At 46.6% G+C, this 19,249-nt stretch overlaps 1 protein-coding gene across 5 annotated transcripts in view; it reads left to right on the top strand.

Annotated features, from left to right (window-relative positions):
• Nucleotides 1-19,249, top strand: part of PRKCE (protein kinase C epsilon) — a 517,101-nt gene that overhangs the window by 49,775 nt on the left and 448,077 nt on the right. The window contains exon 1 of one of the 5 annotated variants that reach the window (XM_037807301.1): nucleotides 3,184-7,721. The exons of the other annotated variants lie outside the window; for them this stretch is intronic. Coding sequence (XP_037663229.1) covers nucleotides 7,626-7,721 — 96 coding nt within the window. The 5' untranslated portion in view covers nucleotides 3,184-7,625. Of the gene's footprint in view, nucleotides 1-3,183; nucleotides 7,722-19,249 lie in introns of those variants that run through there. 5 annotated transcript variants of the gene reach the window in all.

Below are 19,249 nucleotides of genomic sequence, written 5' to 3'. Positions count from 1 at the left end.
GCTGTGTGTCCTCCTAAGCCTATTTCCTCTATTTCCTGGGCAAACAGCTGTACTACATTTCTCACCTTCCCTCGTAGCCTGCTGTGGCCATGTGACTGAATTCTGGTGAGTGGAATATGTGTGAAAGGGATAAGTGCTCCTAAAAACATCCTGGGGCAATGCCCTATGCTCCTTCCCCCTTGTTGGCTTGAAGCCACAAGACATGGTGATAAGGCTGAAGGTGGCAGAGTCCCAAGGTGGAAGGCACCGGGATCTCCGAGTCTCTGCTTGGAGGAGAGCCCCTAGTGGATGGGAACACAGTCTGAACTTCTGTTGCATTGAGTCACTGAGAGATGGGGATTTACCTATTACCCCCAAATGGTTGCCACATTACAGGGTGAGGGACACTGGCTTGAGCCACAAACATGGAATCGGTTTGGACAAGACAAGTGGGAATTGTGGCACTTCTTGGGCTTTTTCTGGACTAGCTACTTCCTGGTGTGAAAATGTAGCAGGCAACCAATTCCCATGTCTGAAAGATGAATTCGGGTCTGAGGCCTCTAGGGATTTCCGGAGCTTGGTGGCAGTGATGGTAAGAGCACCGGTGGGCCCCAGCAAGCCAGAGTGGCAGCGTCTCCAAAGGCTGAGTCCTCACTGCTTGGCTCTTAGCTGTCCTGGATTGAGGCCGGAAGCCTAAGGTCGTGGAGGAGGCTCCACATCCGGCAAATCTTGACTCTTGCTCCTTTCCCAACAACCAGCCAGCTCTGTGGCCTCGGACATGGCCCTTCTGTGGCCCTCAGCAGGATTCCTTTCCTGAGCCATGGGCAGGGTGTGGGCTGGATGAGCTCAGATATTCATGAGTGTCAATTTTGAAAGCTTCAGTGCAGAATATTCCCTGAGGATTTCTAGAGGTCCTGGGCCACCCCACCCTGTCCCAGATCCCAAGGCTGTGGCTGTGTCCCAGTATGGCTGCTGAGGCATGTTCAGTAGAACTTGGACTTTCCCTGCGACCCTAAATTAGTGACTTTCACTTTTTAAAAACCTGAACTCTTTTAAAAGAAGTAGAAACACCTCATTGACTGCCTCTGCCTCCATTAACCTGGATATTATAATAACCTCCGTTGGAAGAGATGTCTGAACACATATAACCTAGAGGCCGAGCATGTTCTCAGAGTTTTCTATAAATTAACTCATCTAATCCCATAACAACCTGATGAGGTAGTCGTGTCATTATCCTTACATGAGTGATGAGAAAATTGAGGCCCGGCTAGTAAATTGTCAAGCTGGCATTTAAACCCAGGTAGACTAGCTTCAAAGTCTGTACCCTCGACCATTGTGATATCCAGCTTCTCAACAAGTGCTCCTTTGGAAGGCCACACAACAAAGACTATTGTGTCCTCCTGGGGGTTTTGCCCTCCTGTTTCAGAATCACTGCCCTAGATGGTCCGTTTTCTTCTGTAAAATGTCCTGTGTGATTTCCTCTGGTGAAACCTTCACACAGATTAATGAATCCAGTGCTGGACCCCAGGCCAGGGCTCCCGGTCTCGAGAAGTGGCAAGAGGTGGCTCCAGTGTGGCTGAGAGTGTGCCCAGGGCCTGGGGAGCTGCTGTCACAGGGATTTACAGCTGTTACAACTGACTTCTTGTTTTTGCCAGGACTAATCAGTTAAACCAGGGCCTGACTGAGAAATAGGCCTTGTTCCCAGCCTGCAGACCCTCACCACCAAGGGATCAGAGTGTTTTATTTCCCCAGCTGATGTAGCCTGGCTGATCATTGAGGCTGAGCCAGTGGTGCTGGGATACCTGCTTTCTCTCCTCTCTGCTTAATACAGGATGGGAAAATCTGCGAGGCAAAAGTATATCCCACCTGATCGCCCACTTCTCTCACTGTTTAGCCTTCATTCCAGGATGCTACTCCCTCCCCGTTTTCCATACTTTTAAAATGAAAGGAATGGGGAGAGCAGTTAAGATCACAGACTGCAGTCACAAAGACTGCAACTCAGCCATTCTCTGGAGTGTGACCTTGGGCAAGATACCTATCCTCTCTGGGTCTGGATTTCTTTAGCCACAAAACAGGGTTAAAAAGAGTTCCTATCTCCGAGTCATTATGAGAGCAAATTAGTAAACAATGCTTGTAAAGCACTTACCACAGTGCTGGTCATGTAATAAGCAAGAGGCCCTGGATATTGTGACTAAGAATGGGGACTCCAGGCGAAACCACAGCTTTACTACCTACTTGCTGTATGACTGGCTAAGTTACTTAACCTCTCTGTGCGTCGATGTTCTCATCTGTCAAATGGGGATAATAAATGTCCTTATTTCCTTCTCACAGGATTAAATGAATTAGTATTTATAAAGCACTTAGAATAATGTCTGGCACCTAGCAAACACTGTGTAAATACTTGTTAAATAAAATACATAAGTGCTTAATGCATGTTTGCTATTATTTTTATTGTCTTTTCTTATTATTAATAACTTTATAATAGCCTCATAAAGGAGGCTATTTCACTCTACAGATAAAAGGTTAAATGGCTTGGAATTTCCTGGCTATCCTTGGACAGATCCTCTGTTTAATCCCCACTGTCACCTGCGTGAACAATTATGATCTTCTCCCTGGTCTCTGTGCCTTCAGGTGCCCTTGTAAATCGCCTGCCACCGTACCGCTGTCCCATTCTCCTGACACTCCAATCTGATCATGTTGTTCCCCTGCTTCCTGCCTCTGATGGAGGAGGAGTGTCCTGTTGGAGGCCTCCAGGGAAGTCTCCCCTCCTTGGCAAGGCCTACAAGGCTCTTGGCCAATTGGCCTTGATCGATCTCACCAGACATTTGTGGTCCCTTCATGATCTTCACACCTTCATGGCCTGGACACGCTATTCCCTCTGCTTGGAATGGCCTTTTGCTTCTCCGTCCAGCAGAACCCTCCATTAAGTGCCAGCCCAAGTGCCAGCTCTTTTGCACTCCCACAGAAAGAAGGAGGCTGTCTTCCTCTTGGCTCTGATATTCAGTTGTGGCCTATTTGTGGGCATAGGAGGCAGTCTTCTCCAGTGCACTTCCCTTTCCTTGATGGGCTGGGGCCATGCATCATGATCTTTGTCTTCACCCCACAATTCAACCTCCTTGATCTTCAGAGTGCATCTGGCCCATGGTGCATGCACAAAGATATCTGAATGGATGAATAATAATGATAACACAATACTGTTACCTTGCACGTGCAGTGCACATCATGATCTCAAATCGCTCCCATCTTTGAGTTTTCATCCTAGTCTTGCTCTGATGCTGTCTGGTTATGCTATCTTCAGTAAGCTAGCTCATCTCTTTAGGCCTCAGTTTCTCCCCGTCTTTGACACGCAGTTACCTTCATCTCAAGGATTTTATAAAGGTGAAGTAGATGCTTATTTAAGAATGTGTTTGTAATTGAGCTCTAGATATACAGAGGGAGTCACTGTTTTTGCACAGCTTACCCTTGGACTCCGCAGCCGATCACCTTGTCAGATGGAAACAGCCACAGGAGAGCACCAGCCTGAGGGTGGCTAATAATGTGCATTGTTCTGTGTCCTACATAGTTGTGCAATGCCTGGTAATAACAGATAGCTGTAAAGATTCATTATGTCCTGTGTAGCTGCAGATATTTGTCCTCCTCCTGCATTCCTGATGGGGAGAGGCCCGCAGAGAGCCATCCACTGCACACAGATAAACCCTCCTTTAAGAGAACAGAGTATATGAAATTCCAAACCTACAAAACAGTGGAGGATTATTAATGCAATCCAAAGTGATTCTCCATTTGAAGAAAGGACCCATTGGCATTTCTTTAAATAGGAACCATGAATGTTTTCAGATTGAAAGTAAAAACCTAGGTAATAAAAAGCTTGGCAGGCAAGGATGAGAGAAGGCAGAAAAACCTAAAGCCATGCCTGGTATTAGTGTCTACTGATGGTGAGTGAGAAATGAAGCTGAAAACCTTCAAAAAAGTGTCCCTTTCTAGTAATAGATCTGGATGTGTAGATATTCTATTTATAGGCACCTGTTTCAAAAGTTGGGCTATGGTTTTAACGGAGTGACCCTCATATCAGTCTTCATTTGCACAAAAGGGCTTTTATTCCATAAAGTGTTGGGTTTCAAAGTTGCATTTCTCAAAATAGTAGAATGTCTCCTCTTCCCACACCCCCGAAAAGGAAGAGGACCGCTCTAGAGTTATCCTCTGTTAATTTTACCAACTAAGAATTTGAAAAAACAAACCATCATAATTGTTTCATGAACAAACAGTGCATTTTAATTCAATAATTAAGCATTTATTGAGATGCCAAGATGTCCCAAACAGTGTGCTAAGTGGTGGCTGTTTAATGGCAAACAAGACAAGGCACACCCCTGCTCTAATGGACTTGGATGGGGGACTGACCCTAAACAAGCCAACAGAAAAGCACTAGTTCTAAGAAAAACTCTTAAGAAGTTCAGAGCACAAGCTCTGAAGAAAAACCAGAGGCTAAAATCATGGTGAGGAGAGGAGGCTTGCCCTTTGATTAGGGAATGCCTTTCTGAGGAAGGCTCAATTCAGCTGAGACCCAGAGGGAAAGGAGGAGCTGGGCATGGAAAGGGATGTCAGTATTCCAAACAGAGGACACTGCTTGTGCAAAGGCCCTGAGGTGGGAAAGAAAATAGGACAGATGCCACCTTAGAATAAAGGATGGCTCTTTGAATTAAATACATTCAGCTTTATGAAAACCCCACAACAATGTCTTCCTTCCTTCCTTCTTCCCTCTGTCCCTTCATCCCGCATTCTGCCATGGCGTAGTAAAAAGCTTTTTTGGCCCAGCACTGAGAATCCTGCTTTAGGAGGTAGGAGATACACATCACGTGGGAAGGAGCATAGGAGCGATCAAGGTGAGACTTCCTGGGTGCCACTCTGACTCCAGGGAGGATGGGGCTGCAGCCTGTTGAACCTGCCCTGGAATCTCTTTTGCATTCCTGGAGTCTAATTTCTGTGTCCGTCAGAACCCAGGTACACCCGAGGCATTGGCCACTGGCCTGAGAGTGTGAACAGCTTCTCGGTAGGTGAGTAAGCGGCCGCCCCGCGGCTTGGACGTGTGGGCCGAGCGCGCCTCCACGAGGTGTCTCGCGTCTTGGCCTCAGGGTTGCTGGTGTTCGCAGGTTGCTCCCCAGGCTTTGTTGCTTTCCCTGAAACAGGCTGGAACTGTTCCCTGGCAGAAAACGAGACTGGGCCGCGCAGAGCCTTTCCGCAGGCAGGGGACTCAGTGCCGAGAGTTGAAAGAATAGCCCTTTCACTCAATTGTTTCTTAAGCGCGGGCTGCGTGGCGCTGCGTGCGTGGCGCTGCGTGCGTGGCCCTGCGTGCGGCGCCGTGGGGGTGGGGCATGGCGCCCCCGGACGCCTCGGTCCTGCGCTTTCCGCTCCTGCCCAGGACTGCCTTTGTGGAGGCTGCTCTTGTCCCTCTGCCAGGCTTAACCTCTTGCCAGGTGGGGGAAGCTTCTAGTTTCCTTCTGTTCTGACCCCTCACGCCCAGTGGGTACAAGTGAATCCTAAATTATGTCCCTGACTTTCGGAGCCGCAGGGAGCGCGGAGGCGTTGAAGACAGTTTCGGTTGTTTTCTTTGACCAATTTTGGCTCTTCCAACCCGCCTCTCCTGCTCTCATCCATCCTTTGTCCCTTATTGTCACCGGCTTCTGAGAAAGCAAGGAACCCTATCCATCTCTTCCAAAGACTGGGCTTCTGGATTTTTCTACGAGTGGTAGTTTACTGTCTGCATAGAAACAGACTAGTATATTCTAAGGAGTTGAATCCCTTTCAAAAGTAGTATCTACTTGGCAGCGGGATGAAGAAGGGATGCAGGGAAAGGGCAGGACTGCCTGTGGATGGATTCTGAACGTCTGGGGCTTTATGCCACCACCTCAGGCTCACAGCCCTGGGCGGGCTTTATTGTTGCTATCTTGGGAGAAGGAAACTGAGTCTTAGGGAGGTGCCACCTTGACCAGTGCCCTCAGCTCCTCAGGGATGGATCCAGGGTTTGAGCCTGGGTCTCCCGCCACATTGGGGTGCCTTGTTTCCTGTGCTGAGTGAACTGCTCCCCCTGGTTCCTGGTGAATAATGGCTTTGAGGGGGTTTGTTTTATGTTTCCCATCATGGCCAATGCCATTTTGTTTCTCCATCACTTCTTTCTCCTGGCTGTTAGTTCAGTTTTTCTTCTTGCAACCTCACCTTACCACATAAACTGCCTTTCCTTGGTGACTCAGTTGTTTCTTTTCTCTCCTATTTTTGGGACAGGATGGGTCTCATGGTTTGGGACAGGTTGAGCAGTGTTATCTGAAGGCAAACTGAAGGCCACAAAGCCTGTCTTTCTTGCTTTTGCTCCCCTATCTGTAACCCCCCCCCCCCCATCTTGGTGCCTCCTACCTCAAGCACCCCTAACCTCTCCCTCCTGGATAGATGCCCAAAGGGCTCTCCTCCTCATCCTGTGCCCCACATTCTCAGGTAAGATTTACTACCTGTAAAGGTCCTGTTTCAGTTTTAACCTCTGAAGTGCCTTTCAAAGCTTGCAAACCCTTCCTTTTCTTTCCTTCCCTTTCTGCATTCATCCCTTATTCGCCTCTAGTAGTCATGTGTGGACCCAGGCAGAACTGAAATCCTTTGGGAAGGGTCATTGCTACATCTTTTAAAAGTCAAGGCTGGTGCCATGATGATAGTCTTGCTGACCTCAACCTGTTCAAGGTCCTTGAATGAGTGGATAGGCTCTCACTGTGTTTGCCTCCTAGAATAGTCTGGGCACAGACCAAGATGACGTAACTGCTGCCAGGAAGGAGAAGCTTCATCCTCCCATTTGCCACCCAGAGTGCAGTTTCTCTTCCTTCCTAGTTGTTTGATTGTGTGTCTGTCTTACTGAATAGGAGCAAGAGCTTGACTTGGGAGTCCAGGAGCAGCATTCATATACCAGCTGCTTTGAAATCTCTCTCAATCAATCAATGCATCAGTCACCATCTATCTCCCTATGCATCCATCCATCTCTTTCTATGTACTTACCTACACATAGGCCCATGTGCATAACACAGATACATGCAGATTTTGTAGAGTTTTGCTTATATAAGGAAGCCTACATTGACCTCTCCCCAAAGCACAATTCATGGTTTGTACGTATCTGCAGGTCCCATGAGCATGTGTCCATTCTGAGTTCTTTAATCTGTCTTGGCATGAGAAAAGGATCCTGAGGCTTCCCCTCTAATGGCCTGTTGTTTTTAATGGTGATGATAATATTCAGCCCACTGGAATGGTCTGTGGCTGATGTTTACAGTCTTTTGCTTCTGCCTCTCTGATTGGGGCTCCTGAGGCTAAGGAGGCAGCGGAGGGACCTGGTACCCCTGACCTGGCTACTTCCACAAGCTGGTCATTAATGTTTGGGCAAATGGAAAGGCACACCTCATAAATGGCCTCCTGTGGCGGTTAACGCTATCATTGGACAGAGGGAGAGAGAGGAAGGATTGGAGGGGTGAAAACTACCATTTTAAGGTGCTCTTGGTGAAGGAAACAAGCCCTCAAAGCTATGAGCAGCAAGCAGCTTTCCCATCCCTCTGGAGAGATGAGATAAGGTGAAGTTGACCCATTCTTCCTTCACCTATTGGTTGCTGAGAGAACTGCCTGGCAGGATGGAGGACTGGGTATTCCTCCCAGGGACTGGAAATCCGTCACAGCCAACCTCCAGGGATGGTTTGAGGAGAAACACTGGGGACCCTCTGCTCTGGGTGAGTGAGAAACTTTTGATCCTTACTGGCACAACATGAGGCTTTGGATACTGAAATCATGAAGTTCTTGTCTGACATCAAAATTCATGTCTTTGGGATGGATGGAGTCCCTGCCCACTGAATGCTAGTAGGTCCTGCCAGAATCCCTCTTTGCCCACACTCCTTTCCAAATGTCCCCCTAGGAGGCCAGTACTGTGCCCTGGTGCAACCCACACTTTATTCATTCATGCATCATCCCTTCAGTCTTCTAATAAATACAGGTAATAGTTAAGGCCATCTCTGCCTCTCAGGCCAGTGCAGTTCGGGAGAACAGAGATTACTTCTAGGTCTGTCTCCTGCCTGCCAGCACCGTGCTTGGTGCTCACGATTGTATAGCAGTTAGTTCTCAGGAAAATCCTGTGGTAGGCGGTGTCGCAAGAGGAAGTAATTGCCTGTGTTTCCCAGGAAGTCGTCTGCCTACTCCACATTTGAGAAACAGGAAACGGAGGCTCTGTAACTTGCCCAAGGCCAGATAGCTAGGTAAGAGGCAGAACTGGGATTCAGACCCATTTTCACATTGCCAGGTCACCTTGGGGAAATAAGACACACCCATGGGAAAAGTTACATCGCAACGGGAGTTATGTAACCCAGACAGGAGTGCGGTGGAGCTCACAGGGCAGGGTATGATTGAATGTTAGGTGGCATAGAAAAACCTGTTGTTAAGGGAGTTAAGAGGGTGGGATTCTCAGAGGGCCGGGTCTGCAGGGAAGATTTGGTGGAGGAGGTGGGACTTGGCCAGGCCTTGAAGGAGGGGTAGGATCGGAAACTGGCAGGGTGGGTAGGATTTAGTTTCTTGAGAAATACAGATGGGAGGCAAATATCTTTCTTTCTTATGAACCAGTGGTTCTCCAAATTTTTGGTTTCAAGAACAAAATTTAAATTATTTAAATTTAAATAATTTTAAAATTATTCAAGTCTCTAGAGAGCTTTTGTTTATGTGAGCAATAGCTATCAATATTTACCATATTAGAAACTGAAAACATAAATTTTTAAAACATTTTAGTAATTAATTTTTAAAAAATTACATGTTAACATGAATATATTTTTATAAATATAACTGTATTTCCCAAAACAAAAATCTTAGTGAGAAGAGTGCGGTTGTTTTATATTTTTGCAAATCTCTTTAATGTCTGGCTTAGTAGAAGACAGCTAGAGTCTCATCTCTGCTTCTGCTTTCGGTCAATGGTAATACCACAAGTCATGTAGCCTCTTTCCAGAGAAACTCCACTCTACATTCTTGAAATTCGGAGAGTGAAAAAGGCAAAAAATGTGTTAGTATTACTACGAAAATAATTTTCATCTTGCGGACCAATTGGAAAGGTCTCAGGGATCCCCAGGGGTCCCTAGACCGTACTGCTGCGAACAAATAGAAATGAAACCTCGACAGAAAAGGACGCTCAACAAGATGGGCTGGATGGGTCTTCCTGGGAAAATGGGAGGAATGAGGGGAGCAGAGGGGACACCATTCTGTCACTTCCTGGGACAACTGTGTGGTCCGTCTCTCTCTGAATCTGAGTATACTCACCAGGGCTGATTCAAAGCTGGTGATAGATTTGGCCTATGTTCATTTGGAGTTCTAATCTCACCTTTTGTGGGAGACAAAGGCGCCTTGTGGCTCTGTTCACAGAAACGCAGGAATGCATTGTAGCAGGTTAGAAGATAAGGGAACAGCATTTACTCTCCATTTCTGATGGTCTGAGTGGTGACTGTCCGCTGGGCGTGTTCAGCTGCATGGCTTCCACGTGTGGTTATTCCATCCCTAGAGATTCTCAGTAGAAAATGCTGTGAATCCTCCCTGTTAAAATGTGCATTGGGGGAAGAGAGGATGTGGGAGCTGCAGCATCCATTTCACATGTGTTTCCAAGGTCATGCTTCCAGGGTGCCTGTAACAAGCCCCAGGAGTCTTTTAGGGCCTGGGGTTCAGGTGTTAATTTTCAACCCAGATGTGCTTCTGGGCTTCCCAGCTGTAGGTTAAGTGTGAATTGCTTGGAACTGTTCACTGGGGAGATATTGTCCTTTTTCCTAACTATTTAGTTCTGTTGATGATCATGACTCACCATTCACTTTTGCCCACTGTGGATTTTCTGCTACCCAGAACAGCCCACAGGTTTTATGTTGAACTTTCCAACACGTGCTCTTTTAATTTCTTCATGCTGTGATGACATAGCCTGTTCTTACATTCTTTTAGGAGACCCTGCTTTCAGCTCGTATTTTCAAGCAGCTTCAACAGTTTGGAATCTTCAATTACCACTGCCTGGCTTCAGATTCTGTACAGTGTGCTGGTGCCTTCACTGTATTGTTTTGATTCCCAGGATATAGTTTTCTGATTAAAAAATAATGCTGGAGCCCTTGGCTTCTGTCATTGTACTTCTGCCCTCCTGTTTTCCTAGGTGACATAGAGAGCCTTGTGGGATGGCTGTAGGGTAGTGGGAAGGGGATTGGAACAGAATTATGGTGATGATTTTGCCACTTGTTTTCTGGGTGATCTTGGCAAGCCACTTAACCTTTCTGAGCCTTACCTTCCTCATATGGCAAATAGAAATGAGAATATATGTGAAGGCTTAGAATCATTAAGCTCTAGATGCAGTTTACGATTTGGCCTCGGATTTCTTATTGATAGACATGCCATTCATTGAACAAATTTTCTAGGTAAAGATGTATGCCTGGATGCATGTGATAGTACAATCCCTTATCTACCGTAGGTAATTTTATATGACTGGGAATAGTTAATCTTTATTAGGCAAATGGTTGTCTCCCTGAGAAGGAAATTATGTGTCTCCCGAGAACGGTTTACTTACCTATTTAGGCCACAGTTATTTATCCAGTGTGAGCCAAGCACAAGGTGATATTAGAGACACGGTACAACCTTGGCAACTCTTTTCAGGGAATGAGATGTGTACTGAGGAATGGAAAACGAGCAACAGCAGAATGTTCTGTATGTCTAAGGGTGCACAGACAGTCAAGATGAGTGGATATCCCTGAAGGAAGAGATCAGTGGGGTCCAGTATTACCATTGCGGCTTCCGGAAGAAGGGATTTGAGCTCTGCCTTATAGGATAAGAGGATTTGAACTCTGAGGAAGGGCATTCAGGTAGCTTAGAGGATTCAGCCAAGCTTTTGTGCAACACCTGTCATTCCACCCTGATGTGCTGCCTATCATTTGAGCCTTTGACGACACTGGTTTCATGCAATTGCAGTAGCTTCTGCTTCTTGGCCCCACACTTTGGACATGTATTTTCATACTATACCAGAACTCTGGGAAGGCAAGAAGGACACCGTAGGAGCTAAAGCCCTCGCTGGTTTAAACAAGCTAAGTGAAGTGGTATATTGTGTAAACACCATGCCTTACTCTGTTGAAGTGTATTTTTTAAAGCGTGATTTCACATCCTTTCAAAAAGCCTTTTGCATCCCCTCAAGCGAGTAAGATGATGTGTGAGAAGTTAGTCTACATAAATTAAAGGTACTGTTTGTTTTAACTTCAAAGGGCAGAGTCAAGGTTAGAGCAAGAAACAAATCTCTCCCTTCTTCCTGATTTTAGAGGAGCCTTTTTTTTTATATATATATATAGAAACCTAATTGCATGCCTGATACCTAGATGGTCAGAAACTTTCCTGGAGGCCAGTCTAGCATATCAAAAAATAACTATATAAGCAGACAGCTGTGGTTAACCACCCTCTTCCCCAACGGCACCCCTCCCCCAACACTTTCACACACAAACACACCCTCTCTTCACATTGCCCTGGCGCGCACACTGCTGCTGGGTGTCATTTTATGTTGTGTTTGTCAGCTCGTGTGACATTGTAATCTTTACATCTTAGCCACAGACTTCTAGATTATCCGAGCTGGAAGGAACCTCACCATAAGCCTGTCATTTTACAAAGGGGGAACTGAAAACCCAGGTTGTGTGACTCTAAGACCTGGACTCTCTTCACCAAATTCATGTTTTTTTCAGTATCTGAGAAAATAGTACTAGCAGCTACCATGTATGGAGGCCCCCTGCGAATGCTTTTCATGCACCACCTCACTTATTTTTCATAACAGCTGTGTGAGGGAGGTATCATTATCCTCCCACTTTTAAGGTTACAGGGGCTGGGTACTGTTGTTTAGAGTCACAGATTAATAAGGAGTGGTGCAGAGATTTGAACCCAGAATGCAGAGGCTTCAGAGCACTGGCTCTTAAGTGTTGTGCTGCGCCGCAGTGTTTTCCCAGTGAGGTTTTCTCTGTTTGCACTTCCATCCCACTGCCATCCATACCCCCCTCCCCTGGCCCTGTCCCACTACAGATCTTGCTCTCTACTATGGGGCAAAAGTAGGATTCTGCCGTGGCCACCATGATGACTCAAGAGGCTGAGCTCCTTTCTTTGGAGCCTTGTTCAATAGTTCAAAATTCTCATTCTGGGGACTTGACAAGGCTGACACCATGTCACCTATACCAAGAGTCCTTGCGTGGTTGATTCAGGAGATGAGGGCAGTGGAGGGCACAGTGCAGTCCATTCCTGCCATTTGCTGGCTGATGGGAGACCAAGCAAGATAGAGTAGAGAGAGTGGATGGACGGCCTCATGAAACGCAGCCCCAACTCAAGCACTTGTCCATTTAGCAGGGGTCAGTTTTGTCAGTTTTATAATCAAAGAGTTTGCTCTCAACATGAACAGCCTGGCATATACCAGTGCAAGAGCGGTACAGAGCTAGCAGAGAGCCCTTATCTGTAGCCTCTGCTATATGGATCTGTGTCTCTCCCTTTCTTTTTCCTCTCTGCTTTCCTTCTCCCCTTCCTTTTGGCAATGGACAGAAGGATAATTATTCGGCCCCCGTGAAGCTATGGTGCTCATTGACCCCTGCCTTATATGAAGTTTTACACAGTATTGAAGGAATCTGCATACTTGGGAATGTTTTTGTATCTGTTTTAGAAATGCTGGGCCATACTGGAGGCTTCATCCTCCTTGGGGGTTTATTTTTCAAATTTGTGCAGAAAATATTCTCCGGAACTTTGGTAAGTCTTATTGTTCAGCTGCATGCTGACTCCAGTGCAGCCCAGAGTGAGGAGTGGAAGGTGCTCTGGCCACCTTTTCCAGCGGGGAAGAACTGGTACCTTCACCTGGCCCCAACGGGAGTAGACTTGGCAGTGGGTTAGGAGCTCACCCACCTGGAGGCAGGGTCCTGCCCTCATCTGGGGTCTTACGAGACAAATAATATCAATATAGATAAGATCTGTGGGTCATGGGCATATATACTGTGTTTTTTTAAAAGGGGTTAGGGTCATAATTTTGTAGTTCAACAGTGTTTTTCAGCTTCAGTTACAAGTAGTAGTTTAACTTGTCAACACTGACAGGAATGGGTACTGTTGAGTCCCTCGGTTAACTGTGGATTAGAAAAGAGGAAGAAAAAGGGAAACCACACATTAGAACAGCAGCACTGAGGGTACAGTCACAGAGCTGAGGACACCAAAACTGAAGAGCCGTTTGGGGCTTAACAGAGCATGGCATTTTTAACTGTCAAGAGCTTTAACAGTCACCATTTTCTTTTCTGTCTCTTAAGAGACACTTCCCCAAGAAACAGTTTCCATTTAAAAAAAATTAACTTTCTGTGTCTGCCCTACTGAGCACACGAGACAAAGAGCTGTTATATTTGTAAAACTTGAAAAAAATAAATCTTTATATCATGCAACATGGAAATGATAGTCCTCTAATTTATCTAAAAGGAACCAAATCTCATTGGTGTGAAGCATGTGGAGGCTGTTTATGAAAATTTTGAAGTAAAGGAAAAAGGAATGGGGGAAATAGTAGAAGCTTGGGTGCTTTCTTACGAGTGGAAAACTGATGCCTCTCAGGTGGGAGGGAGCTGCTGTGGATAGTTTGGGGACTGATAATAAGGAGAGTTTTAGGCCCAGTTGATTTCTGTGATCAGTTAGCACTCGCCTTTGTTTTCACAGGAGGTTGCTTATTACAGTTAATGTCAGAAGAGCACAGCTTGACTTAGCCAAGGGACCCATGGTCTTTGCCTGGGATTGTCATGTGGCTGTGGATTAATGATGGAAGTTCCTGCCTTTCACCATTCAGCCTCTTGGGCCTGGAACATTGTCTGTGGCTCTCTGGTCAATATTTCAGGACTGTCATTTCTATGGCTTTTGTTGGTCTGGTGCATAAACCTGCATCATGCCTGGGAGAATTGCCTAAAGGGGTGAGGAGATGGAGTCTTATAAGAATAATAAACATTTGCCTGGAGATACATCATTTACCGAGTCCCTTCCCTTACATTTTCTTGTTATTCCTCATGTTCATTTTATAGATGAGAAAAAGAGATTCAGAGACATTAAGTATCTTGGCCACACTCATATAGTAAATAAGCTTAAAAATTAAGGATCTTCTGAACTTCTGGATCTTTCTGTGATCACAGGCTACCATCTTTGGTGTAAATCAGGTTTTCGGGATAATCTCCAACTCTGTAGAATGCCTTTCCCACTCTATGCCACAGTCCTTGAAAGCCCACCTTTAGAAAGCATTCCCTGTAACTTAAATTTTGTTATAAGTCGGTTAAAATACAGATATCCTAGAGAAGGGGTCTCTAGGTTTGGGACAGGTTGAGCAGTCATTTGAATATCTCATAAATGAAATTTACAAGAGCTTTACTGGGGATGGACTGTCTTTGCAGGGGGGTAGAGCTTATAGGGGTTCTGGGGATCCCAGGGCAGGCAGAGGTGGTGGAGGCCTCCCCACATGGAAGGACGGAGCACAGACATGCTGCAGGGACTCAGGTTTTTCTGTTAAGTCAGCCCCAAATGCTGTTGAAAAATACATTCTGATCATGTTAAAATATTGGGATATTTCCAAGCTCCTTGTATGCTGATATCAACTCACAAAGCAGCATTATGCTTCAGAATACCTGTTATACAACCAGGAGATCACTGAATAATCAAATAGAATATTATTGGCCATTGTTCATGTTATTTAGGTTTATTGCATTTGTTGATATCCATCTCTTTGAAAAAAGATTTTGTCAGTCTAAATTTTTTCTTTTTGTTCATTTCTTGGTCACAATAGAAGTTTAACGGTGCTAGGAACTAATACATTTTTAAATTTTTATTGTGGTGACATATATACTACATAAAATTTCCCATTTTATTCACTTTCAAATATATAATTCAGCCATATTAATTATATGCAAAATGTTGTGCTACCATCACCACCATCCATTATGAAAACTTTTCTATTACCCCAAAGAGAAACTTTGTATCCACTAAGCTGAACGATTCTGCAGTAGCAGTAGTGACAGTAATAATATCTGAGGTGTCCCTCCAGGAAGCCTTCCTGGGTCCTCCAGTCAGGCTGGGTGCAGCTTCCTGTGTGCTCCCGTAGTGTCTTGCCTCCTCTTCTGCTAGTCAGCACTGAACACACTATTTGTATTTACCTGTTTGTTTGCTTATCCATTTCTTTCACATCTTTTTCAAACAGGATTCCTCATCTGGAACATGGAACACACAAAATGACATTATTGACTATTTTCTTAATTCTCCAAAGGATGGTATATAATTAGTGCAATTGTAGATGGGCAGGAGAGAAGTTAATTCATACAGCTAATGGATGCCCTAGAACTAGAGGTTGATACATTTTTTTTCTGTAAAGGGCCAGATAATAAATGTGTTCAGTTTTGCAGGTTGCTGTCGAAATGACTCAATTCTGCCATTGTGACGTGAAAGCAGCCTTACACAGTGCAAATAAATGAATGAGCATGGTTGTGTTCTAATAAAAATTTATTTACAAAAACAAGGAGAGGCTGGGATTTGGTCTGGGGGCTGAAGTTCACTGACCTCTGAGGCTTAAGGCATTAGGGCTTAATCCTTTCACAGAAGCTTCTGAGAAAACACTAGACTGACTGAGTTCTGTGAGGGCAGGGATTCTGGCTGGTTCACTATTTCCCTGGTGCTGGGCACATAGTAAGTACTCAACAAATGTCAGCTCTTATTCATTATTCATTAAACAGGTATTTATTGGGTGCCTACCATGTGGCCAGGAATCATTCTAGAAGTGTGAGATACAGCGGTACAGAAAACAAAGATCCCTTCTTCATGGAGCTTTAGCAGAGGAAGACAGATAATTGACAATAAACATAGTAAATAATAAATGATGTAGTATGTGATAAGATGATAACAGTTATGAAAAAAAGAAAAAAACACAGAGCAGGGAAGAGCGATTGGGAGGTGTGAGGCTGGTCTGAGTTGGTCTCTCGAGAGGTTGAAATTTGACCGAAGACTTGAAGGAGGTCATGAAATCAGCCAGGTAGCTGCATGGAATGCCCCTACCCTAATCCACCCAGACAGGAGTATCCTTCCCCATAGAGCCGAGGGCTTATGGAGACCTGGATTCCAGACCTGGCCCTGCTGGTCTGTGACGAGTCGTGAGGCCACTGGCCACTCCTGGTCCCTGTCTTCTCCGAGTCTGATTTCACTCTGAGTCTGTCCCACCTGGGAGCCAACAGTTCTTGTGGTGGTCTTATCATCTCAAGAAAATCTCCTTGAAGGCAGGGGCCATCACACACTTTTTATGTATACTGTATGGCAATGGTGCAAGATGGGACATACCACTGAGGCTGGGTCATTGTGTAGTGGTTAAAAGGTGCACAGTTTAGGTTGTCCAGGTTGGTTTTCTAGGAAGTGCAGCCCAACAAAAAACAACAAACTCTAAAATTCAGTTTCATGTCTGTAGTTGAACCTCACTTTGCGTGATGATTGCAATCCAGGAGTGCAATATATACCTCTGTGTAAATTGCGTTACGTTGAGTGGCTTGGGTGTTGAAAGTCAGCAGAGGTTTGTGGAAGAAGTGCTGGCTTTCTGGTGCAGCTCGGGAGTCAGGCAAGCCCAAGAGGAGACGGGATGCCCAGGCCTGCTCCCCACCTTTCTAGGAGCAGCGGGGCTAGGGGACTGGGCCTCTACTCTCTGTCAGGATAATGGCTGAGCGTGAGTGGAGTAATATATTCCAGGGTGCACAGATCCACCTCTACAGGCCTGACACACTCATTCCCCAGCTGCTGAGACTGTTGACTAAAGCTGACAGCTGGCAGCTGAGGCCCCTCCCAACCCTAGGCCATTGCCCTCTGCTGAGGAAAGCCTTCTTGCCTCAGGTCATGCCCCTCCCCAGGGGCAGCCTGAACCAGATGACTGGTTGATTCAGAGTAAAAAGGCCCAGCCAGCCCCATTACCTCAATTGGAGACAACTGCAGAGCCATTCTAGTTCTAGAGCTCCCCTTGGGATTGGCTGAGACCTTTGCTGCCACTGCGTCAGGGCCCCGCTTCTCCCTCTGCCCAGTCCTGCTTCCATCACTCCCTCCTATCACAGGGGCTGATCCTGAGAGCACTCACTCTCCAGTAAACCTCTTGAATGCAAATCTCTGTCTCAGAATCTGCTTCCCAAGAACCTACCCTGTGACTCTAAGCCAGGACAGCCTCTGGTGGAAACAGTAGCCTGTGGTGTGGGCAGATTCCTTGGAGCTGGAAGGCCAGGATGTGACTGAAACATTATTTGGTCCATCACCCCTGGGCGGTGGTCTGTGCTTATGGCAGGGCTGTCCCACCACATCTCCTACCACTCGAGGCTCACATCTTTCAGTTGAACAGTTGTCCTCTTTGATGCAGGCTCTCCCTTCGAGACTGTGCCTTCCTTAGGGACTGTCACCTCAATACGAACAAATGTCTCAGGCAATGTAGTCCCCCCACAGGTGTGTTCTAAAGAAGCCGAGAGACAGGTGAGGTGGTACAGTTTGGGAATAAGGGGATTGGTTGTGGATCTGCACTGTCTGGGTTTGAATTTTGGGTCCCCTGCACGTTGGCTTCGGTGACCACGGCAAGTCATTTAACCTTTCTGTGCCCCAGCTTCATCCTCTGTAAGAGAGGGAATAATGATAGTTATTATTATCATAGGGCTGTTCTGCAGATAAAGTAGGAGAGCCTCTAAAGGAAATTTTGGGGCTCCTGGCACAGGCCAGCGGAAGGTTGGCTCTTACCAGATTAACAGGATGGGGAATTTGCTGAGGAGAGGTGGGAAGTGGCAAAAAAGGAAAGTATTGTGGGCACCAAAGGGAAAATACCTCTTAGAATGTAAACATTTTGTGCTTTTTGTCTGAAGGTACACATGGGACTGAGGCAGGCAGGACAGACCTTCATCCTGGGGGGCACAGGTGCCTGCAGGAGGTGAGGGCAGGAGATGCTGCTCATGAAGGCCAAGGCTTCGATTTCAGAGTCAGGGGAGATGGGGAAGGAACTGTGCCAAGGCTATCATCCCATTTATTTCTTACCATGGACATTCATACATTTGACATTGGCACTTTTGTTCCTGTTTCATGATGGACAAACACAACTGAGAGGTTGGGCTGGGGTTGGAAGGCAGGACGACAGGGCCATGTTCCTGCAACTAGACCCCAGTGCCGAAAGCATTTTTCTTCTGTGTGGCCATGTGCCAAGGCCTGAGGGGTGTGGGGAGAAATTGATGGCTTACAGTTAAATCTGTCTATTAGGCAAATCTGACACAGAGAAGCCACCTCCTCCAGGAAGCCTTTCCTGAGTCCCCCTGCCCTGAGAGCTGCCCATTGCTCTGACTCCTCTGATGCTGCCTGCAGCTCGGTCTCTTTCAAGGCAGCTTACTTACTTGGGGGGGTGTCCTTGCTCCTGTTACACAATCAAGTTTCTGGAGGACGGAGAATATTGAACCTCTTTTCTTTCCCTGCCCTGTGGGTGTCTTTCCCCTGTTATTCTCCTGTAGGTGTGCAGGAAGTTTTGTGGAAAGCATGAACGCATGGGAACACTAGTCAGCTGTGGTAAGTGAGGAGATCCTACAGCCTCCAGTGTGTCAGAAATCTGTTAGAGCGAGGGCTCGTTTTGGTGAAGGTGGTCTGGAGAGACTTCACTGATGAGATGAGGCCCAAATCCCAATCTTGGAGGGTGGGAAAGGCTGGGGGAAAGGAGCAGAGGAAAGAGGCGCCTGGCCATTGGAAAGGGGAGCTACCCCTGCCGCCATCCTTTCCCGCGTCCTGGGGGATGGGCACTGTCAGGCCCAGGGAGGGGCCTCAACAGAAAGGTTGTCAGAGCCCAAACCTAAGGACCTCAGTGCGAGGAAGCCACTGAATGGGAGCGTGGCTGAGCCAGCCCCACCAACCCCAGACCAAATGTTCCTCCCACACAGCTGTCTTTAAAATGAAATGCTGATCGGGAGATGGGTGAGCAACGAACGAGCATGAATTACCCCCAGCCCACGTCTTGGCTCGCTCACAGGCTGCCTGGTTGAGCTTCCCCTCATCCTTTAGATAAATCAGGAGCACCCGAGCACTCGCCATCCCTCGTCAAAGCATCCCTCCACCACCACCCGCTCGGGTGAGCCTGGTGGAACCCAGGGCTGCCAGTCCTGGAACACTCTGTGCTCTTCCACAGAGCCCTCGTACACGCATCACCTAACCAGCCTTTGTGCCTGGGCGCCGAGGACACAGGGCGGGGAGCAGCGTCCCC

The sequence above is a fragment of the Choloepus didactylus genome, chromosome 17 (genome assembly GCF_015220235.1).
Source record: "Choloepus didactylus isolate mChoDid1 chromosome 17, mChoDid1.pri, whole genome shotgun sequence".
Taxonomy (NCBI): domain Eukaryota; kingdom Metazoa; phylum Chordata; class Mammalia; order Pilosa; family Megalonychidae; genus Choloepus; species Choloepus didactylus.
The sequence above is the reverse complement of the archived record's forward strand: the minus strand, read 5'-3'. Positions and strand labels throughout refer to the sequence as shown.